Source organism: Centroberyx affinis, unplaced genomic scaffold (assembly GCF_046629955.1).
Source record: "Centroberyx affinis isolate AG114_WGS23_722 - 3 ecotype Tasmania unplaced genomic scaffold, CSIRO-AGI_Caff_v1 ptg002689l_1, whole genome shotgun sequence".
Classification (NCBI taxonomy): Eukaryota; Metazoa; Chordata; class Actinopteri; order Beryciformes; family Berycidae; genus Centroberyx; species Centroberyx affinis.
This window is the reverse complement of record NW_027280870.1, coordinates 14,193-39,127: the sequence shown is the minus strand read 5'-3', so window position 1 is coordinate 39,127 and position 24,935 is coordinate 14,193. Positions and strand designations below refer to the sequence as shown.

The window sequence follows — 24,935 nt, the reverse complement described above, 5'->3', positions numbered from 1 at the left end:
CATAGATAAATAAATAAATGTAAAAGATAGATAGATAGATAGATAGATAGATAGATAGATAGAAAGAAAGAAAGAAAGAAAGAAAGAAAGAAAGAAAGAAAGAAAGAAAGAACCATGATGTTAAAAAATTCTAATGTAATAAACCTGATAAAAGGCTAAATCCATACAATTGCAAACAGTCTCATTTTCCATTTATTTTCAACAGAACCTTTTGTTTGTTGGATTTAATTATAGCTTGATTAAAGTCTAAGAGTGGGCTACAGTAAATCCTGTGTGAATGTTTGCTGCAGTTCCTCTAAAATGGGAAATATTGATCAGTATGATTTCCCTGGGTACTAGGGAGCTGTGGAGGAAGAGTGAGAGACATTATTTAAGGGACATGGAGCCTAAGTAAAAAAAAAAAAAAAAGAAAGAAAGAAAAAAAAGTGACGTTATGGGCTGTGCCTTGAAACATGACTTCGTCTGAGTGGCCTTTGATGGTAAGGCGAAAAGGTAGTTCATCATTGCCTGCATGGGAACCAGGGGGGTGGTTGTCTTGTGTTGATTTTACATTATTAATTTGAGGCACACAAGGTCATTGGGGCTGTTATAGTCATGAGAACCAGTTGTTATCTTAACACAGCTGTCGAGCTGAATCTGAATTGACTGATTATGCCATTGATTGGTAACACAGTGAGAGGAGAGCCTTTAGGATATTGCTCCGAATTCACAGCCATTTCAGAGTGCCATGATTGCTACTCTTATTTTGGTAGGCTACTGAAAAAAAAATGCTAAAAAAAACCACCCGTTATTATATATATTTCACTGTCTCTTCAATGTTAAATAGGTAGCTCTAAGAATACTGTAACCTTGTCTCAGACACCTTCAATCTGCTGTAAGCAAATCAAATGTAAATGTCAAATTATTCCAAACATATGGTAATGCAGGAAAACCTCATGTGTGAGGGGGGAAAAAAACTAAATAGAAAATAAACATTACAAAAACTGTGAAATCTTGAACAAAGGGGTTGAATCCTGAGCAGCTGGCATGGAATGAACTCTTCTGGAGAGGGAATGCCAGTTTCAGAGCGCCCCGAGCATCGATTTGGAGCCAAGGCAGTAAACAGCTTTTATCAGCAATAATGATGGCATAATCCCAGCTAAAGAGGAAAGTAGCATATGGTGCAAAGCTTACAACTGCAATCCCAACAAAGTAGGGGGGATTTTCATCACTATGTCCACTTGAAAGATACTCTGCCAATTCATTTTTTCTCCTTTCAAGGATCATAATCTACACAGTGAAATTTACATAACTAGTGAAAGCTACAGAGACATTTTTTTTTTTGTCATCTGTTGACTCTAGGCCAATACGATCTACAGAGCTATGCAATTACATATCTCCAAAATGTAAAATTGCACTGTAAACACTATAATCATATGTCACACATTACAGTACATACAATAGGCTTTGCAAGGAGACTGCTGATGTCCTACAAGCTACCAGAGAGTCTGTGATTCTGCACTTACAACCAACCATATACCTATGAAAAACAGTCATCCTACTTCCCTATAGCATATTAAGACGAATTTCAATCAGGCCGTATAGCTGCCACCTACTCTGAAGCCAAACGTTCTGTGCTGCAATATCTATATTTCAGTTGTCAGTTTTATAGTACCCTCCTTCATTAAACCTATCAAGTTTTCCTTTTGATCAGACAACCAAGGCCAGAAGACAGATCTTTTCCAGGAACAGTGTAACGCTGCCAAGTAGCACTCTAGACTGGCTTCAACCTCTGTCATTGATTTTCCTCCAAGCTGCGACCATTCATTGTTTGTGACATTCTCCTGTCGGCTCTTTAACACCCTTCAACCAAATCAATTTCATATTTTTGTCAATGCCTTGCAACTGGATTCAGATGGAAAGGGACGTCACATGATTTAGGAAGTCGATATCCTGGCAACAGTTTTATCTGCAGTTTTTACAAGACTTAGAAAGCTGGCACGATGTGTTCATTTAAAGACATATAATGGGGAGGAAGAGAAAATATGCTGTCATGCATTATAGTTTACAAAAAGCCACTTCCACCTCCAAACAAATGTTTACAGGATTTAGTCAGTGATAATCAAAGTTCAGTTTGGGGGAACATTTGCCGAGCATGAAAGACTCACCGGTGATAGCATTCTAGTATGAAACACATTTCCTTGGCAGCATCACTCACGTCTAAATTCTGTGCGAAAAATGTGTAGTGAGATGGAGTGTGTTGTTATTGTTCAACATTTTCATGGTTATAGTCAAAAAGATACAAACTATCTTAAGAAAAAACACTGCATTTTCTGAAAAAATGTCTACAGCATGCATGTTATCAGGTATTTGTTAACAGTTACAATGCATATTATTAATCAATTTATTCATTATATCTGAATCCTTGTGTGTCCCACTATGATTTTTTTCTGACTGAAGCTAACATACTATGCAGTAAACATCAACAATTTGACAGCAAAACCTGACAATTGCATCCACTTTCTAATGTCAGTACCAAAAATGGCTGGTAGATGCATTGAAAAAACAGAAAATGTTGCTACTGATGATGATGGTAGTGGTGATTGTAGGGGTTTTGCTTTGTTTTTCAAAATTAAAAAGCTATTTCTAGGAAGCAGTAATATAATCATGAACATGTCAAAAGCAAACCAAACAGCCGACCCCTTCTTACTTCAACTCTCAACAAATGACTGAATTTATTCTTTGTCTCTTCATAAGCCTTCTATACCATATGGGTTCGCCCTCTATTATATTCTCAATATCACGCTAACAATGACAACAATAATAGCAAAAGTGACCTTGACTTGCCGTCTGGACTCTAAGAATAATATTTGATAGCAATATTAAGTGCAACAGTAATGAGATGAATATTCCCTATTTAGTGTGGACAGCTTTAGGACAAATTCTGAAGGGAGAGCTGCCTGCTGCAGCTACATGCTGGTCACTCTTAGTTGTCAAGGCTGATTTATTGCCTCCTAGCTGTTCAATTTCACATTTTGTCCTCGTCATATCCCCGACTCATGATCATTCTGCACTGACCCTTGTAGGGCAGGCAGGGAATATTGATAAAACAATTATCTGCTTGCCGTTCATTTGATTTTCCATTTCAATTACGGATTGGAGGAGGCAAAAAGAAAAGATTGCAGCATTGATTTTTCTCCTACCTTACAACAGGAAGGAGGCAGGCTTTGATGGGATGCTTTGGTGACATGGAATAAGGGCGAGAGAAGTGCTCACTAGCTTTAGGCGCCCCGCATCTCTTTCTCTCTCGCCGTTGTAAAGGCTTTGCTTTGTGGGCAGTTTTTGAATTAAGCAGGATTTAGTATGGGCAAGTAATGGTATTTTTAAATGTAACAAGATGGCAACAATAAAGATATACAGGCTGTATCCTCTTCTTATTTCATACCAGACACATATTCTAGATTGAGTAAAGGTTTGATCGCTTGATTGATTTTTATTTGATTATTTATATGTGATAAGTGTAATAGGCTGGGCTTTTATCCATGGGGGACCAACATGTTCACACCACTGCTGACCTGAGGTAAATATGTGCCTTGTGCTCTGGAGGCCAACGGACCAAGAGGTCATGGCAGTTTGTCAGCGACACCATTCCCTTCTCTCCCCCTTTCTGATGGTCTGCCACTGTCTATTTGTCACTCTAAAATGACAACAGAGTTGCATCACACTTGTTTTTCCTGAAGCACTGACACAATCCTCCACCACCTCTACATTGTGCAATACCGTACTGTGATGGAGAACATAGTGTGGGGAGGATTCCAAGGAGTATATGTGACAATCACTGCTGAAACAGGAAATATGACAATTGAAAACATATACAGGAACAGATGAAATGGGTGGAAAGTGACTTCCTTTAAAGCAAGCCATGTCAAATGAATCCATTACCACATAAAGTAAATAGATTCTTCTGTAAATGATTTGGAACATTGGTAATGGGTTAAGACCTAATGGGAATCCTGGTAAAATAGCCTTCGGGGAGCCTGGGAAAATCTGCCTCAGTGAAGTGGCCGGCTCTTGGCCAAAAACCCTGTGTAGAGGGGAAGGGGAGGGGAGGGGAAGCACAGACTTCACAGAGATGGCAGGAGAGTATGAGCCAGGGGCTGGGAGAGAGAGAGAGAGAGAGCGAGACAGAGAGAGAGAGAGAGAAAGAGAGAGAGAGAGAGAGAAAGAACTCTCAAGGAATCTTCACCCATGGATGATGTTAAGTTCCAGTGTTGAGCATAATCGCGTAAAAATGCTGAAGACTTGAAAGGGCTGATGATAATGCTATTGCTGTCCAGTGATCCAGCACGGTCACAGGCAGCAGCAGCAAGGCACAGTGCTGTAGTACCTCCTATACCGCAGTCCGCTTCGGCGCACACAGTGGCTCCCAGGGGATTTCACATGGCTGACCTTAAGTAAGTTTGGCTTTGATCAAAGTTTAGCGTTAGCATGATTGGGCTGCTTGCTACAGATCAGGGGATCAGGGAGACGAGACCTGGGCTAGGAGGTCCTGGCAAAGACCCCTTCCCAAAGCTCCAGCGCACCCTTCCAACACCGGATTATGTTGGGCAATTAAGGTAATGAACTGGCTAACGTAACAGCGCATAATGATCCTTTTTATCCCCACTCTCTGAGGTGCCTCTTCTACTTTCCCTGACACATCTACCTCTCTATCACTTAAAAAAAAAGCAGACAACTTGCACTTGCACTGGGAGGTTCGTGCTTTCTATCTTGGAAGGTAGTGTTAAACTGAGACTATCCCGGTTGTCGGTGTCCTCCCTTCTAATACAGGAAATGATATCACAAGTAATCCAAGACAAAAGAAAACACTGTTGGTCATGTCTGTGTGCGTAAAACAACACTTCCTTCCAGACAGCGTTCAGCAGCAGGAGTGGAACACTGCAGCCCTTGTTCAGGGTTCAGCCAACAAGGAGAGGCCAAGAAAAGTGCGTATGGGCTAGGATGAAGAAATAGAGGGGAAGAGGAAGAGGAAGAAGAGGATGTCTTGAGAGAGAGGAAGTGGCACAGCAGTGTATGATATGTACAGCATGTGTGTACGTACGCACCTGTGTGGGCGTGCACGTGCGCCGGTGTACGTAAGAGTGAGCGATGGGTGCTCGTGTCCATCTGTGTGGCAGTGAAAGCCTGCGTTCCAGTTCCCCCATCCAACCTCCCACCCCATCAGTGCACGACTTGTCTGCCTGCTCCCTTTTCATTTGAACACATTTTCTAGCCAAAAATTTCACTTCAATCTCACCTCATCTCTCCATACTACATTAACCCCTGGCAATTGCCTTCCAAATGACCCCATTAAGCTGTAATTGCCTCAGCAGGCCTGCTCCCTCGCTTGTAATTCTGTGCAGCGAACCCACCAGACGTTCCCCCGGCATTGTTTCATGTTCTGGCTCCCATCAGCCAGTTCAGACGCTGACCCCCCCCCCCCCCCCCCCAACACCACCCCCCACCCCCCACCCCCCCATCCCCCTCCACCGTGGCCGGAGCTGGTGGTGCTCACCGCTAGCAGTGCCACTGGCAGACTCTCCTCATCTCCACAGTGAGCTCACACAGGAGGCGCCATGCCCTCACTTCCTCCTCAACAGCCGTACAGTCAGTTACGCAACCATACATGCAACACAAGAGGCCCAAAACAATTGAGAATAAACCTCAGCGCGGCCTTCTATGTTCTCATTCTTATGCGTTTATCTCATAAATGTAACGCACAGACAAATTTAGTGCACTATGCAGTTATCTTTCTAAGTAAAGATAGCAAAGATTAGCAAAAAAAACTAGATATTTGCATTTGCTGTTCGGAATTTCACTTCAAGTGTCAATTAAGGAATTAATTGTGGCATAATATTTGTATGTTGAACCATCATTTCTCCCTTCAGTTGTCATTAGAGTGCTGTTGGGTGCAGAGAGTGCAGCCGGCGATGACACGCGGCGTGGCACCTCCCAACACAACTTCACCTTTCCTGTTCCCACTGGGGAGCGGGTGTCAAGACTGCTCAACTTTTTGACGAAGGCCTCCATGGATAACTAACGTGCAAATGCAGATAGGTGGGGAAAGCGATCCTGACAGTGATGTATTGCAACTAGTTGCAGGTGTCAAAGAGAAGATGCTTTGCCAGCCATTGGTGTGCATGCGCTGTGTGCATGCGTGTTTGTGCACACGCGTCTGTCTATGTGTATCTGTGTGTGTGTGTGTGTGTGTACATGTGAATGCATACTGTATGTATGAGACTGTTTACGGTGCCTCTAAGCCTTTACATGTGACTTGGTATGGGGGTACTCGGACTAATAATCCATTCAACGTTGCCTCCCTCTCAAGTAGCACATCCTCCCTGCCTCCCATAACAGATTGGTACGCCCATAAAAACCCTCCTCTGCCATAGACTCACCCTCTGCCTCTGCCTGCTCCTCAGCCTATAGCATCATCACATTCACCCCATCTTCAACAACCCTACATACTCTACTATACATTTTCATTCATTCAAAAAAACAAAGCTCCTCACAATTGAGGTTCAAGGTATCAACAAAATATAGTTACATTATTACATTACCGTTACAAGTGATTTTTTTTGCCCCCCCACCTCTTTCATATTGGAGTGATTTACTCTGATTTGCCGTGCGGATGCTAAATTAATTCTAAACCTAGGATACACGAGCGTTCTCTAAACACACAAACCTTCAGAAATGCTTTAGATCATTGCGTTCTCCCGTTGCCCGTTTATTTAAATTCATTCTTTTCCTAAGCAAATGTTCCCAGGAATATCAAGGTGTTTTTGTTGCAAAGCTCTAACTGATCCGGGGGGATTTGCTTCCAACAGCCTGTCTCTCCCTCGCCTTTCAACACAAAACTCTGCGCTCCAATCAAAATGAACCACCAGGGACCCCCCCCCCTCCTCCCCTCCCCTCCCCCCCCTGAGCTACGCCTGCTCCGAGTGCTGTGATAGCAGCCTCTCTGCCATTGATCGCAGAGTTTAGCACAGAGCATGCATGCCACTGTTAGCAGAAAACAAAGACCTCTCTCCCTTTAATAGTGGCGCGCGCCGTTAATGCAGCTAGCGTCTCCTATGCCTCCCTCTCCCCTGAACAATGAATGAAAGAAAGCAGATAGCAATTAAAAAGGTTAACTAGGGTCCACATCTAGTCACAACTCATCTTTTTCACACAAATCTTTTTACCTCATAAACAGATTGATATCTTTGCGGCGCACATTCACTTGCCACAAGTGATAAAAACGCGCATTCATGTCTTACTTATAATTGTGTTCCGCATAGCAAATCTAATTGTAGACATTGAATTCAAAAGGAAACACAGCTTTATTGATCCAGCTAACACAGACCAGGAGGATCTCATGAATTAGGAATGAGATAAATCACCATTAACCCCAGAGAACCCAGCTTGTGGTCGACCACTGACATCCCGCACTGATCATTTTTTTTATAAACTGAATAATTCTTCCTGGCAAAGTATAAATATAACTCTTCAATGAATACAGTATGTGTCCGTTTATTTAATCAAAGGCTGATTTACTTGTGACAGAGAATAAATTCCACTATTTTCTGTGAGCCTCTATAAAATTGCCATCATTTTTAATTAATTCTTAATTAAAATATATTACACCACAGCTTCTACCCATCTCTCTTGATATTCTAACATAATCAATTCAGAACCATTTACATATCATTAATTAAAAGCTTTCCTCTCTCATCCTTAAAATCATAATGAGGGCCTATTCCTCATTAGTAACCTATAAGGGAGAAAATAACAATACAGTAGAGAATGGATGGCGCATTCCACAGTGAGTCCTTTGTCTCTGATTTTCTGAAAAGCAATTTTTTTTTCCGCTTCTCAATTGGATTTAAGCATTATTGAGCCAATTTTGTAGACTCAATGAATATAAGTGAAGCAGCACAGAGCTTCTTAATATTTGCTCGCCCCCCCATGTTGCTTTGAAAAGTAAAAAAAATAAAAAAAGTCAAGTCCAGTCATTGCCATCAATCTGACTGACCATGCATTGAATTATATTCAAACTGCAAAGAACTGTGCACAAAAAAGTGGAATCCATCATTGTAGGTTTTTGCTTTTTTCTTTCTAGCAGTGCAATGTAAAAAAAAACAACATGATTTTGATTAATTAAAATGTTTCAAAAATTGATACATATCATGCATTTGATTGTTAAATATATTGAGTAAATAATAAGCCGATGAATCAAGATGCTGGATTGGGCAAGAATAAACAACTGTCCTAACCTTGGTCTTTGTTTACAATGAACATGCACACACAAAAAACATAGCGGTTTGCTCTGTATAATAAACAGTGCTGCATGTGTGTAAAGCCAATCCAGTACTTGTTGATATGCCACCAGACTGCATAATATAATTCCACTGTAAATTGTAAAACTGCGGCTACGCAAAAGAGACCCTAAGATCATTTATTATCCAGGCTTTAAAAAAGCCCCCACGTTCATACTATCTTTCTATCTTGAGCTCTCTCTTAAAGAAGAGTAATAATATCAAGTAATGATAGGTATTGTTATGCCGAGGATCAGGCATATCCTGATTTTTATCGCCCGTCTCTCACAGGTGCTCCGGCGTTACTTGTCAGGACTGCATGTCTGGGTCTTCCACATGTCAGATAAAAATCGCTGCACTTGGTGTTTCGGCAGCCTGACAGCAATTTATTTGAATGTTTTGTCACACTGGTGTTGGTGCATTTTGTGTGGGCTGCTCACCGGAATGGCAACAGCTCGTAGCTTTCTGACACTTGTGCACCAGGAAAATACACACACACACACACACACACACGCACACACACATACACACACAGTCTAGCACAAACAGATGCATACTGCATGTACTGCATGTCTACTTTGGGCAATTAAAACCTATGTATGGCTCACACACACACAAAAAAAATAGGTAGAACGTGTGCAAACCGTTTGAATGTGTTCATTAATATTCAACACCCTATAAAACAGGTGAGACCACATCATTAACGCTGCACTCCTTACAGAAATATACATTTTCTTTTACACTATCGTGGCTATATACTCCACCCTGCATGAACACAAAATAAAATGTCACAACAGTCTGTAAATGATTTAAGCAGGCTATACTAAGGTGCATCCACAAATATATTTTACTTATCAAACGTAAAAATAACTTGTGTTAGTAAATACCAGTGACACACTGCACTCTATGCACGTTAAATAAAAACCTTAATACAATCTTGGGATTCTTTGAGCTGACATGGAATATTGAGTAAGTTAATGAAATCCTCTCAAAGACAGGAACTCTATTTTTACACCATGATAATTAAAGTACGGCACAGTTATAATTTACAGCCCTCGCTTAATTGCATAGGAAAAGTAAAATGGGAAAGGTCTATGAGAGGAGATTAAATGTGTGTGTGCGTGCTCACGCACGCACGTGTGTGTGTGTGTGTGTGTGTGCACGCGTGTGTGCTTATTCACTCAAGACGAGTGAATAAAAAAAAAGGGATTCCTAAGCATCTAAACAACAGGAGTGTATCTTTTAGCATCATGGAATGTATCAGAGATTAGGTAATGAAATATGCACTGTCCTATTTTTCTGCTACCAGGGCCTTTGACAAATCGAGTACAATCCAAAATCTCCATAAATCACTATTAAAGACAAGTATATCATCACCAGCGCATATATCTTCCCCAGCCTGACCTGTAGACTAATGAGAAAAGGCCCAGACTATCTTGTCTGATTAATTAATTCAAAATGTCGGCTGTTATTCAAATGTGAGGCTGGTGTTATTTGAATAACACTTGACAGCGACGCCTGAAGAAATAATTTCTGGTTTGTGAGGCTGCCGCGGCATTACTGATGATGGCTCATGGAAATGTTAGAAGCCGAGGAGTATTTTTTCCCTCTTCGCCGGTCCTCTCGCTCTCCCTCCCTCACCTTCTCAGTCATGATAGCTCCAAGAAGTATTTCATTACTTCAACCCCCACCCCCCCCTTTCACAATTATGGCTCTTACCAGTTTTTTCCACTGTCTGTCCCCTCTCCCTCTCTCCCTCTCTCTCTCTCTCTCTGTGTGTTTGTATTCCCCTCCCACAGCCTGCCCAGATCTACGGGGCAGTGCTTTGGCTCCGCGAGAGACATGCTGGCAAAGAGGAAGGTCATGGTTTTTACAACTGCAGCTCCCCGATGCTGACAGCCACTGCTGCCAAAGTGACACACTCTGTTTGGCTTTCCCACGTTCATAGAGCTCCATGGCACTTCGTCTTTATCACGGACCACGCCACACACACACACACACACACACACACACACACACACAAACACACACATATCTCATCAGCCACAAAGCCACATTTCCCATCAATGAAATAATCACATGTACACACACAATCACATATAATGGGATAATATCCTGTTCTATGGTGCGGTTTTTTTTTTTTTTTCCCTTTTTCAAAAAACCCAATGGATTTAGGGGAAGGGAAGAAAAGGACCGGAGAAAGAAAACCGTGAACGTACGTGCTAGGGCCTCGGGGTAGTGCACACCCCTCTATCGCTTCCCTCATCAAGCATGGATTCTAATCAGGGCTGGGGAGATATAAGACGCTCAGTCATTAAATAAATTAACTCTGCCACTCCATGCTCTCCTTCAGCGCCCGCGAGAGGCCCCGCCGTGCTCTGCATACTTACAGAGGCACCGAGCATCACGCACCTCACCTTCACGCCACAGCCTGGCAGGCCTGCCGACACACACACACACACACACACACACACATGCGCAGGTTAAGAACTATTCTTCATTATTTAGAGAAGGAGTGGAACCACGCCTTCTGTCCTCACCAACTGATGTTCGCGTTCGCGTGCAAAAAGCCTTTCACTTTACATAATTGTATTAAACAAACCCTCGGGACGTTTTACTGTGAAGAATGCCGGTGTGTCCCGCAATTTGGCACGTGCCTTCAAAATCTTAAGGGGGGGTGCATGAGCGATAAATAATATCTCCGAGCGAGGACCGATGCTGATTCACAGGCTTTGCGAGACAGTGGAGACGGGAGTTTTTTGAGGATCTGTGCAGTGCGCTGCCATTCATCAAGAGGAAGCAAGTGCAGCGAGGAACAGTAAGAGAGCTCAGTGTCGGCTCGGATCACTGACACAAACAATCAAAGCTGACACACTCTTCGTATAGCACCTGCCACTCGGAGAGCACAAATAGATCAATATAAAGGGGAACTCATTCACTGTTTAAAACTCATATCTTTGCACCCACATCATCTTCCAGAGCGTCGTGATGTAAAAAGTGCATGCTTAATACGTATCAATCATTTTGACAGACGAAATGCTTATTTGAGGAGCCAACGTGAGGCAAATACACTGTGTCAGCAGAATGTCCATTGTCAAAACTTGCCATTTGAATTTCCACTGCACTGTGCAGAGACAAATGTCCTTAGAAATCCCTTACATGGCAATTTATATCATTTTAATGCGTGCTTTAATTCTCCATTACTTAGAAAGGAAGTACCTGGGAAGGTAGAAAACACATTAGAGAAAGTAAGAAATGAACAGAAGGGTCTGGGGATCTCTCTAGCAGACACAATTAAATATTCATGTGTCTCCTCCTAGGACACAACAGATACAGATCATTATCATGGCAACAGCACACCACCATTTTGTTCACACATTTGCCTCTGAATCAATGTGTTTATAAGCTCCATAAGAAAGGAAGGCACTGCCAGAACATCAGTATTAACCCCATCATGAAAATTAGAACTGCGTCTTAATTTATTCAAATCCATCATTGCAAAATATCTTGGAAAATATGGCTGTAATTCTCCCCGATATTCAGACTAAATTATTACAAATAAAACTATTTCTGACTAGTCTGTGTATACTACATGTGTCTCTTTGAACGCTGCAGCCACATGCCAAGGGGCGTCACAGCAGCTCACAATGATAGCGAATCATTCCAAAATTCATTACAACTGCTCAGTCCTTTCCTGCCTTCAGCTTGGGGAAAAAGCGAGAGAAGAATAGCAGTAATGTACTCTGGATGACCTCCACTTTCTAAAGAGAGGAGAAACCAGCCTTTTTTTTTTTTTTTTGCTTTTCAATCCCCATCAAAGAGGAGCAAAAGGAGGGACAGCATTCCCCTGCTCGCCGTCATTAATCATAGCTTTCTGGGAGCAAGCGCATATTAATTTCTGTCATCCCAAACATCATTTGGTATTGTTATGGCACGGCTTAGTCCTCATTCACCAGCAGACGCTAGCCGTTCCTCCTGGTTGAGGGAAGACAGGGCCTGTGTGGCTGTGTTTCAGAGCAAGAGGCCTTTATCCCTGGGGCTCTGACACCAATTAAGCCATTTCACCGAGAGACGAAAACAGGGCCCGCCGTTTCACTGTAACATGAGCCAGCACCTAGCTGCTGGCCCCTCGCCATCTTTCCATTACTTCAGACACAAAAATGAACTTCAAGGACTTAAGAAAAATAAAAAGATGGTATATTTGGAGCGTGATCACACAATACCGACCGCTGGCAAAATTATAAGAGGGATTTCAGTCTTTGTGCGTTGAGCACCAGCAGTGAATCTTCATCAGTCAATACAGTTTCTCTGCCTTTAGTGCCAATGGCAAGGTTAATTTCATTTCATTTCATTTAAATATATATTCAAATTGACAGACAATACCTGACAAAATATAATAGTATTATGCCACAATTGATGTTGAGAAAATCTCAGTATGTAGTTGCTTTTACATCTTTTTTTTTTTTTTTTTCCATAGTTGCCTTTTGGCAGGCAGCAGAGAGGAGCTTGTCTTAGGGCTAAAACAGAATAATGCAAGGTTTGTTATGAATTAAATATTAGAAATCTTAACACAGCAGCCAATAAGAATTATTTGCCTTATTAAAGCAGCAGAAGACGCTGATTAAATTTTCATTGCATTGCAGTCTTTTTCCCATTTCTGCCTTCAATATATCATTCTAATGTATGAAACATGTGGAACAATGGCATATGGAACAATGGGAAGAGGGGGGCTTAATTTCGAGCTTGCAAATGAGGAGAAAGACGGCACAGATTCCCTTTTCTTGAAAACAATCTCATGTAAAGAAAAGAAAGGTGACAACATGGTATTGCTCTATGTCTGTCAGCTGACACTGATAACAAGCCACATACTGTCACTGGGGTGTCACAATACTACAACTGATTAAAAAAATGTAACTAACTTCTGCCAGTGCTTCTAATTCCAGCATCTCTTTATGTACAGAAATCCATCACCTGTAGGAGTAACACACCCTCCTCTGTACTACAATACCCTCTAAAAAGCGGGGGTTTAACTACCTACAAACAGTTAATTAACAGTATATATTTATCAAATAGTTTAAATAAAGAAAGGGTTAAATGAGCAAAAGCAAAAAATAGTGATAAATACCGGATTATTTTCAGTGTACTTGCACTCACAAATGATAGGTCATTTAGTTGTCCACATATAATGTGTACAGAGTAAATGAACATCATGGTATCTATTGTCCCATGAGGAAAACTCTTCCCTGAAACACTAGAGCTAATGAAATAGGGACCTATAAATAGCAGTATCATTACTGAGAGAGGACTTGCTTTGCACCAGTCTTTCCGTCTAACCCTTTTTACACTAATAACCGCTCTATGGCAATACACACTGTAGCTCGATATCTAATGATACAGTACTGAACATTAAGACACAGGGTCAGATGCAGATCAAGTAACTCACAGAAATGTTCATGTTTAAAAAAAAATCATGAGTTCATTTTGTAGTTGATTACTGCAGTAGATAAATACAATCCTGAAAGGTGCTCTGCTCTGCTACATCATGCACTTTGATTCATAATTCAAAAATACACAATAAGACATTTGTTTCTGATCATCATTATCACATGAAAAGTAAGCATGACCACAATCAGCAAGGGTCATTTTATATTTTACTTCAGTGTGTTTCAGAAAGCCAGTGGCAGGTTGACAGCTTTTTAACTTTTGGTGCGTGCTGACAAAAATTACTGAGGCAGCACAAATTGAACTTATTTTGTAAACGCATGTCAGAGGAAAAGTGTGAAATATTGAAAGGAGCTGTTGCTGGCATTACCTTTTTTTTTAATGTTTTTTTTTTAAGAGCAGTGAAAACTCCCATATCGCACTGTTTGCTGCATTTATTATTTACTTTTGGAAATCTCATGATTGAACACACAGTGCAATTTGGTTTAAGTACATCTGACAGGTCAAAGGTCTCTTTCTTGCTTTGACGAGAGTACAGCTGCGGTGATACATTCGGGAGAAAAAAAAAAAAAAAAAAGAGACGCCTTGATAACTCATGCCGGAGCCCTGACAAGACAAGTCACAAGTCACCTCATTCCTATTTGTACGTACTTCAAACATTTCTTCAAATAAACACAAATGTGCCATCTATTTCTGCGGGGGGTTATCGTCTCCACTAGCTCCTCCCTGGCTGGCTCAGGTACGGCGATATCTTCCATCCAGAGACAGAGAGACCACAATACCACAAAAAGGACGGGGCATGCAAAGAGTCTCCAACAGCCACACACTCCTACTGCTGTAAACTAATTTCAATCAATCCTTCCTTTTTGCATCCCAAGCAGCCTCTGCTGGCTGCCACCGCCTGAAGATAACTATTTCACCACCTCTGTCATGCCTAATTAACAACTCAGATGTACAATTTAGAAATTTCGCAATTAACCTACTAAAATATTGTTGGAGGATGCTAATTGTTATGCCAGTTGCCATAAAGACTCATTTGCATAACGTATGTGCAAAAAACAATTATGAGCTGTTGATCGCACAGGAGCCCACGGAAAACGCTCGGAGCTATGGAGGGGGGAGCGGGAGAGACATGTGCGAGATGGGTGCTCGCGTGTGCAGATGGAGGGGCATCAACAGCACTGAATCATCGTACAAAAACCAGCTTTGAATGTGTGCAGGCCAGGAGTTGTGCAGATACCAGGCAGCACCGATACAGAGGCATCTATCTCTGCTGCACAAGACCATTTTCCCTTCCAAATGAACCTGATATGTATTCTTTGTTTTTCTTTTTTTTTCTCTCTCTTTGTCTGGCTCTCTTTCTTTTCATCTTTGCTGATGGGAAAAAAGGAGCGTATTTGGGAGCTACTTAGATAATAGCCACATCTTCCCCAATCCCCCTGCATGCTATAGAGGAGGAAGCACTAGTGGCCCTGCCATTGAGCCAGTCAGGAACCCAGCTGTGAGCGAGCCATTCTGCACAACACTATCTAGTCACTGCAGCCGCATCACTAGGGCACTCTGAAACAAAAAGCAGCCAAAGTCAATTGTCTCTCCTGCTGAATAGCTTTCTGTTCTCTGTCATACATTTACTGGGGCATTTTCAGCACTAATAAAACCATAGGGTAAAAAAAAACAAAAAAACAGCCAAGATGTAACAAATGCTGATTTTTGATCCCTGGCTGGCATGGAAAAAAAAGATGCAATGACTTTGACATCTGCTGTAGCAATAATACTAATTATAATAATGGTAATAATAATAATAACAATAACAGTAAACAGCCATTTGGAATGAGAAGGCTCATTAACTGTTTGTCAGGAAGCATTGAAATTAATGTTCCCTATAGATTTCGGAAATGCTTACCTCCTCAGTCCTAACTCTATTTACTCCAGGTAATGCTTTTAGTCAGCCTTGCATGTGGTTAATTACAGGCTCATCCTGAGCAGTATTTAGCTCACGCGGTGTTCCTAGCTGAACAACACATATAGCCCAGATGAACAAATAAACATACACTAGAGTATGTTTAGCAGTTTGCAAAAGGCACAGCAAACGTGTCCAACGCAGCACTGACATTGGCTTGGACTGTTCGTGCAGTCTCTCCCTAATCCACTGCTTTAAACACTGGATCTGAGCATTTATCAGCCTGAATCTGCTGCACTCTCTCTCCTACCTCTCCAGACCCCCCGTTTCTGAACCTGACGAGTCAAAGGTCAGGAAAACAACAAGTCAATACGCAGCCAAAAGGAGCGCTATGCAGCTGAGAGAGCTGTGGAGAGGGCTAAGCCTCTCTGTGGCACACCGTGATTTAGCCTGTAATAGTTTTCTGTAATCTCTTTCTATTGATTAAACCTCACATCAAAGAGGAGTCTTGCTACAGAACCTCTCTTTTCCTGGTCAGAAATACCATATGGAGGTAATCTTTCACCTTTGTTATTCTTGCCGCTCCCGCTGCTGCTGCTGCTGCGAGCCCCTCTTCCAGCATGAGAGCAAGACAAGGGAGTAGCCAGCAGGATAAAACAAACCTAGCATAGAGGAATCACTGCAAAACTCATCTGAATCGCAGGCATTTCCAGCTGAATGTGTTCATTGTCTTCTCACAGAAGCCAAGGGAAAAAAGGTACAGCATAAACACAGCATCTGCTTTTTTTCTTTTTATAAAAATGTATCTACTTCAATGTTTCTGTTGTCCTGACATGAAAAATGTTCAAGAATAAAACATTAATTGCTGTTGTATGCATGTAGTAAATGTAAGAGCAAAAGAAAAACCACATCACAGACTAAAGGACAAAGAGCAGCACTTGCCTACAGAATCTCACATTCAGCTTATCTAAATGCAAAACCAAGAAAATTTGGGGGGAAAAAACCCTCCTGCTAAAAACACTCAATTTACTGACAGGCAAATGACTTCATGCTGCCACTTAATCTCATTTCTTGCATAATGCACTCTAATTAGCATATCAAAGTGAATTAATACTTCTAGGGCATTAGCAATGCAGAAATATGCTGTAGCTCTACAATAAGAGTTGCAGGAGTGCCAGAAACTTCTAAACACTCTGAAAAGTCTTCAGAATATCTCTCTATTCCGAGAACATGAACTCCTTCCGACAAAACAGAGAATACCAAGATTAGTATGATGGTACTTCTTTTAACTATAAACAACTCTGCCACCTCGCCATTGATCACAAAATTACAATGCTGATGTAGCTGCTCAGATTCAAACAGCCTTTTCCCCCATATGTGTTATAACACTTCTAAAGGCTTTACGCCATTCCTTGGACGCACTATTCATCTCTTACTCTCTGCACACTGGACAATACTTCTCGATAACATGATACATGCGTGCAGCAATTACGCCGATGACTGCTGGACCGCTTTCAGATTCGTTATTAAAAGTCATTTTCGCCAAATGGCCGATCCCATGGCTAAAAGACACCGGCCTCTGTGCCATTTGAGCGGACATGAAAGGGCCAAGGAAGCCCTCTGTACGATGCTGCAGGAGCCAGTGAATGGCTCACTGTGTGCTAGAAAAACAGGCCGGTCAACAAGGCCACCAGACCAGCTGAGCTCTGTCAATGGCTAAGAGGGGGAGGCTGTGACTCTAAACCACAGGTTAACCACACACACACACACACACAGACACACACACACACACACAAGCTCTTTCTCACTCTCCCCCCTCTATCTCTTCTCTGTCTCTCACACACCCACGTTCCCAAGCATATTCACTGTTCACACACAAATCTATATATAATTATTCTAAGTTCAGTTGTTGTCATTTTCATGTTGTTTTTTTTTATCCTTTATCCTCATATTGTTTACATGTTATTTTGAGCGAGTGAATTAAACCACTTAAAACATTACAACCATATCCATCATAGGGCTTCCAACAAATAAACTGGTAAACAATCTCATTACAGTAATTAGCAGAGCGACACATACATATTTCAATACGTTAAAAATGTAACTCAAGTTTGAAATTGTGAAACCAAATCCGATATTTTTTCCATCGAGGTCTGAGTTCTACAGGTGGACCGATACGACTGCACTAGTGGAAGACGCTTTCACATCAAATCCATGATTGCATGTAAAATATAAGATGGCACTGTGTGTAATCAATGTCCTCTCTTTTCTCTTTTTCTATCACTTGCATTGTGTGAACTCAACAGGCGTATAGATCACCTCGGGTAGACTAGTGGACCCTTTGCCTGCCCCTCTGGACGCCACCTGTGTTGGGGAAGTTCATAAAGTTTTATGATCTCCCCCAAGTCAATTTCCTCATAAACCACACAAAGGTCACAAATCTGGCAAACCGTCATGTTTGCCAAATTAAACAAAATCCACATCATTCTCCTGCTCTATTCTTTTTTTTTTTTTTTTTTTGTCTTTGACTGGGGAAATATGCACATTATGTGGTCGATGAATGGTCACACAGTAGTTTGAATTGTATTGAAGCAATCTGTTCATTAGCACTTTTTTCCAGAGCAATCACATAAATATTCAGCACAGTAAATGCTGTCTGTAAAAGCCTATCATGTAAATGAGAAAAAAAAACAGTATGTTATCATTTAAGAATATAAAGTGCTGCAGACTATTACATGTGTTGCATGAGTACTGGGAAAAAGTGCAGAAAGTACAGTATAGCATAGGCTCTAAACTGCAATCTGTCTTTACAAAGGTGACCTTTCTAAAACATACTATAGTAAAGTATGAGTTATAAGAAAAGTTATAAGACAAGAAAACACTATAGCAATAAATTCATCTCTCTTGCTCATGTGTGTGTCTGCGCACACACACACAGGCACACACACATTTTAAGTTTTTCAACCATGGATGTCTAAAAGCTGATTCCTACAGCCGTGTTGATTATAAAGAGCCACTATGTCATATGCCTGTTTAGTAGAGCAATAAAAATATTTTCTACACACTTTTTTTTGCAAAATTCTAAATTTCCCAGTACTTTTTACATGCTGATGCCATGTATCATTTGCACTGTCAAGCTTAATTACTGACTCTCCTAATTTGTAGGCTACTGCTAGTTTTATTAAAGAAGTGTGGATTCAATTAGGATTCAATTACTATTGATTGTAAAGTAGAGTTGCCTTCATATGTTGAAAACGTGGTAATTGTTGGTGCTATAAACCATGAATTGTGTGTGATCCCGGCAATTTAGAGCATATGCTACGGGAATTCCCCATCCTGTTAAGTGCCAGGGTGCTGAGGGTGAAAGCTGGAGCGCACTTTCTGCTTAAATCCACGCAGCCAGTATTGGACAAGATGCTCCTGCAGAAACACGAGCGTGGTGTCTTTAATGATAAACCAACCTAAGCCGTTTCTGGAACCATAGGAGTTTTCCTATTGCACAAAGACACAGGACAGTTAAAAAAAAATGACTGACTGACTGACTGATTGATTGATTTGGGTAAAGTTGCCCCATAACCTGGATGCAGGCTGCCACCGGATCACTGGGAGGTAAAGATGGCGGTGTGCTATTGTATTGTGGCTCCACTCTTTTTTTTCCCCCTTTGAGTATCTTCAGGTTTTTATCATGTGCACTTTTCACACTTTCATAGGATCTTACCTGTCTTTTCTTTGATTTCACAGAGAACGCTGAAGAGTGCAGGTTTCATTCTGTGACAGTTCAGTCCATGTTTCCTGTTTCAGTATAAGACAAAAATAAATATTGAAATATAGTCACTGTAATACCACATTTTTATACATTTACAAGCAAATTGATTAATTTAGATATTAATTTTGGCCGGCACTATATGTCTAATTATGTTCCAACCACCGTGATCGTCAGACATGTCTCTCAAAAGTTATCCTATAGGAACCTACTATATAGTTCAGTCTTTGCTAAAAGTTACAAAAAAATAAAAATAATAAAAAAAATCTTAGCTAATTAGATTATGGTAGCCTACAACAAATAATGCCCTGTTATAATTTTTATGACAATTTATATTCATTATGAACTTACTAACGTTGGTTAGGAATTTCCTTTTTTTTGGAAGTTGCTGCAATACGTGCATCATGCAGCATACCAATTATGTTTTTACGTACCATGATTTAAAACAGACTAATGTAAAATCATTGAACAACTGGGACATGTGTGCACTAAAACTTTCTGAACACCATAAGCTCAGTCAGGCTCAAGTTGAGATACAAGCTGATTAAATAACATGCTGCTATTATCTCAGTGACAACTTTCTAATGTGTTAAAGGTAGTGAGGCACCAAATCTACCTCTGCACGGCTATCATTAAAGACACTCCAGCCTATTGTTATGCATGGGGGAGTTAAGTTAAGCGGGCCACATCTCAATAATGATGCGTTCAGCGTTTTGGGGGGCGAAGTTAGGAAAACATATAAATTAACCAACTTTGCTTGCGCCTCGTCCAGACTTTGATCAGTAATGGTCATTATTTGATGAAGAATGTCACCAATGTCTTGTTTTCTTCCGTCTCCGTCCGTCCCATCGTGTCCATGTGGAGGCGGCAGTGCCATGCCTCCTTGTACCGAGTGACCAGCCAGACTGACACCGCCGATGGACTGCATGATCCGGGCTTGTTCGTCCATAGTAGCCGCTACAGAGTCTGTGCACTGAGCCACACAAATTGAAAAACTCATATACAAAATCAGCGAGGCTACAACATGTGCCGCCGAAAATAAGATGCACGGCTGTGTGTTTCTTCAGCGATGTGGAGCAAACACGTATTAAAATAAGAGACGAGCAGTGATGGTTTAGCTTAAATCTTGTGTCCAAGTTCTCGCTATCCTGTCGCTTTTTTACGCGCGGTCCAAAGTGTCGAAACGCGCGATAATGTTTGTCCAAAAATGCATAAGGCTGTTTGAATTTTTGTTTTTAAAACTTCTTTGTCAAAATTGACAGCCGTTGTCCATCGTATCCCGTACGAATCCTCATGCCAATTTGTCTTTTCTCTGTGATTTGACGGGTGGTGGATAGAAACGCTCCTTGGTGATCTCTCATTTATTAGCGCTCTTCATGGGATTCCCGGCGCATTTCCTCTCCAAAATGTCCAAATCCTCCTCGTAAACCGCAGGCAACAAAATATCCAATGTGGAAACGTGTAAACAAATAAGAAAAAAATCTTATGTAGGCTTGCATGTATGTTGCCAACTATAAATGTACAGAAATGATTCCCGCGACAACTGAAAATATTTAGAAAAATTAAACAATCTGCGGCATAGGTGTCCAAATGTGACTATAAAAAAATATGAAATGTAGAAAAAGTTGGGAGAATTCTGTTAGAAAAAAAGCAACAGCGAGAAGAAATTAATTAGGCTACACGTTGTATAAAGGCGATGCGCAAAAAATATCTTGCCCTGCTGAAATTTATGAGCTCCAGCCTCTGCCTGTGTGTGTTTTATGTTGTTTGATGGCAGCGGTAGTGAGCGATTGACAGTGTGCCAATGCCACTCACTCAGTGCAGACGTGTCAGAGCAGGGAACAGGGGTAAAAAAAAAAAAAAAAAAAATACAAAATACGAAATGAAAATGCACGCTCCGCCCTGCAGAGGAGGGGTCTATATTCTTGTCACTTCTCGCCTGAACACCGAAAAACAAAATGTTAAGAGCTAGTACTTAGGATGGTGATTATAATGATGAAAGCACGGCAGAGTCCCCTCTCTCTTTCTTGCAGCAGCAGCAGCAGCAGCAGGATATCCTCGTTTCCTCACGCGTGCACGGGCACCTATGTGCATATTCTCTACCTCTAATAAAGATTTACCCTTGCAGCAACACAGGTAAATGCATAATGAGAGTTTTTACACAGTTTGATGTAGAACTGCATAGTCCCTTGTAAGCCTTGGTTCAAGGCAGGCAAGCAGTAGACATGTTTATATTATTGGAAAGTAAAGCTCCTCGACCAATCCCCGACAAGAATGACTAGGACTGACGACCGATGTGTCCTATTACTGGCAGATGCATGATGCCGAAAGCCCACCCACTCCATCCCTCCATCTTCAGCCTGCTAGTACAAAAGGATGGGAACTTCTGATTGGTCGTTGCTACGAGTGACATCCATTGCACAAGCAGGCGGCGCTGCTCGGTGCTCCTCCGCAGTTGCTATGGCAGCAGACAAGTTGTTGAGCTGGATGCAAGGCAGCAAATACACTTCTACTATAAGCATCTAGACCATTGATTGAAAAAAAAAAAAATAACAACGGGGTTTTGCTTCCATTTTGCAAACACTTCATAATAGCTGTGCTTTAAGGAGTCTGGGGCTTTACAGAGAGTTTTGATTTTCTTATGTTCACTTTTATGTTGTGTTTCCATGCAGGGCTTTGCCTTGTGTAATCTAAGGCCTTGATGTTGAACTTTTGACTGAGGGCTTTTGTTTGGCGCTAATGCTACCATTTCCAGCTCAAGTATTAGATTCTCCAGCTACCAAAACAATAATTATTAACATCATTCCTCTCAAAACGAGGAGTCAGACAAGCAATAATATATTAATGTACTGTGCAGCCTGGAGCCACCCACTGACAATAAATGGGAGACTGATCTTGTAGACTTACAATGTTTGGCTGAACTGAAACATCCAAATAAGCTCCATATTGTACTAGAGCTCTCAATTCCAGTCCAGGAAATGTGCAGTGTCCCTATCCCCAGAGAATCCTGCTGGTAACTGTCACAGACACCTTTTCCACTTTTTTCCAATTCATTCTCACTCTTCTCTCTCTGAAGTTCTACATTGATGAGACAAACAGAGTTTGGAGTCGGGACAAACTTCGCTCCTCTTTCTAGCTCTGTGGCCGACTGCTGATTCTGAGGAACATGAACTGCAGGGAAAGAAATAACTGGTGTTTTTGTATTCAGTGATGATTCTGTTGGTGGTGAGCGATTCAATCTTTTAAAAAAAAAAAAAAAAAAAAAGCAAAATTCTCCACTGTGCTTCTGAGGTCTTGATGTTGTTGGTGATCTTTTTGAGTGTTGATTTTGGTTGTGTATGCAAAATGTATTTAACATGCCAGGATGTTATATGTCTTATTTCTATTTCTAAAGGTGTTATGTGTAGCATTTTACTAAACATTAGCCATTAATTTTAGATTTTTAAGACACTGAAAAAAACAAACAAGACCATCAACGAGAATACTGGCAGCCTCTAATTGCCTCTACACTGTATTTTACGTTGTGTGCCACCGGGTCGGATTTTGCAGGAAATCTGCTGGATTATTTTATGACAGTAAGAGAGATTGCTTTGCAGAACCAAACAGGTAGAGGGCGCTGTTCTTCCAGCGCAAACAGAGCTAAAGCTTTCAGAATTTCTCGCAATGGCAGATGGTGGAAGGACTGAAAAGCAGATGCAAAAATCACTTCCAACATGTTTATCCTCTTCAGTAAAGTGAAAAAGAAAACAAACGAGTGATGCCAGGGAGGGGATGGGGGGTTTATGGGGTTTATGGGAAATGTGGTCTTAATTTTGAGAAACTCTAACGATACCACTGGTGAGAGATAGAGGCTACCAATCATCTCCACCATGGTCTAATATTTTTTACGGTAATTATACCAAGTTATCACAATTAATTTGACAATGACATATTGATGTTTTTAAAATGCTACGCGTTGCACTTTTAAATAATTATTCATCTGAGACACTGGCTTACTTATTAATATAACCCCCAATTCAAAGTCTGGATGTAAAAGTGGTTGATGATGAGATTAACCATTCAGTAGAAACAACAATGTGATGACAAACATCTTCATCCTTGTGTGCTGTATGATTAGAACAAAGCAGTGGATATTCTACTATGGACTATGTGGCCACAGGATATGATTCACCTCCATGATTCACTACTGAGTGAATGGATAAATCATTAGAAAAGTTGGGAACAATTGCACCCAAAGACATTTCAATTGAGGCCAGGAAACAGTGAGTCATTACTTAAAAACCTGTCCAACTTTTGACTGTCTTTCTAGAGGAGGAAGTGCGCACCGCCCTGCCTTGCTCATCACGCGTGAGACTACAGCGGCTCTCAATTTGCAGTCCAGGAACTACCAGGGAATTTTTGAGGATGTCTCAAAAATCAATCTATCCGTTGTTCTATTTGGCGGCTCTTGGCCATGAAGAAAAACCTTGACAAGCTCTGCATTAGATATCTGAATGAAAGTGTCAAACGTGTCACCATTAAGTACCATTTCTGGGACATAATTGACATTGTTCAAGTAATGAAATGTCTTAAAGCTCAAATGATCGTACGCGTTAAATTCCGAAGTTGGAAATTTTAATAGTATAAGATTTCAACACGTGAAAAAAACAGATTGTCTTTAGCGGGCTGTGTGGTTCGGCTCATTCACTTGACCTTGAAGTATAGGAGCAACACACTCTTGAGTTTAGTGAATGGGAGTCCCAGGACTACTGCATTTATCATTGAAATACTGAGCTGTCAAGTCACACTACATACCTGTCAAGAAGGGCTCAAAGGTACAGCTCCGGCTCCTCTCCTCTGTTGCAGTGCATGATTCTTCATTGCATTGCATAGCAGGCCTATTCACCATTGTTTTCAGCCATATGTCAACATAATTCATTTCCGTATGTGACAGCCCCTTCGAATAAGACACTGTGGCACTACTAGTTCACAACACCATGTTTACATAACCAAGGGGTTATGCTATCCGCTGTTTATAACATTTTTTTTCTCGCGCTTTCTTTCTAAAGCCACATTGCTGCGAACTAAAAATGATGCATGCCAATTTCTTTGAAGACAATACTGAAATTTATTCTCTGTAATTTGACAAGATGTCTCCATATGTACGTTAGGTTAAATAAAATGACAATATGATTTTGAATGAGGTAAGCGCGGCGTAGGAATAAGCACCTACGAGCGTAGAGACAACACTTTGTCATCATGCTTCTCATTGTGACATCTGAAAAGACCCACAGGTGCTGTAGAAAGTGACTGTGTTGTCATATTTCATTTAGGCATCCTTCTGCAAAGCTGTAATTGCCTAATTAGCTTGTTAATTAGGAGATTAGCATTTACTGATAGAGTGGCTTGCTCTGTTGTGATGAGAGTAATACAGATTAAGTGAGAAGTTATGGGTGTATGATTTCACAATTCTGCTGTCCACAAAGGGGTCACAAATCATAAAAAGGATTTGTGAAATCACTGCTGATTTTACACC

At 41.1% G+C, this 24,935-nt stretch overlaps 1 protein-coding gene across 7 annotated transcripts in view; it reads right to left on the bottom strand.

Annotated features, from left to right (window-relative positions):
• pbx3b (pre-B-cell leukemia homeobox 3b) overlaps window positions 1-20,369 on the bottom strand; it is a 59,477-nt gene extending 39,108 nt beyond the window's left edge. For all 7 annotated transcript variants that reach the window (XM_071535325.1, XM_071535326.1, XM_071535323.1 and 4 more), the window contains exons 1-2: window positions 20,173-20,369; window positions 19,376-19,449 (exon numbers count right to left, since the gene is read on the bottom strand). In XM_071535325.1, the coding sequence (XP_071391426.1) occupies window positions 19,376-19,449; window positions 20,173-20,369 (271 nt within the window). The remainder of the gene's footprint in view (window positions 1-19,375; window positions 19,450-20,172) is intronic.
• Window positions 20,370-24,935: the final 4,566 nt, after the last annotated feature.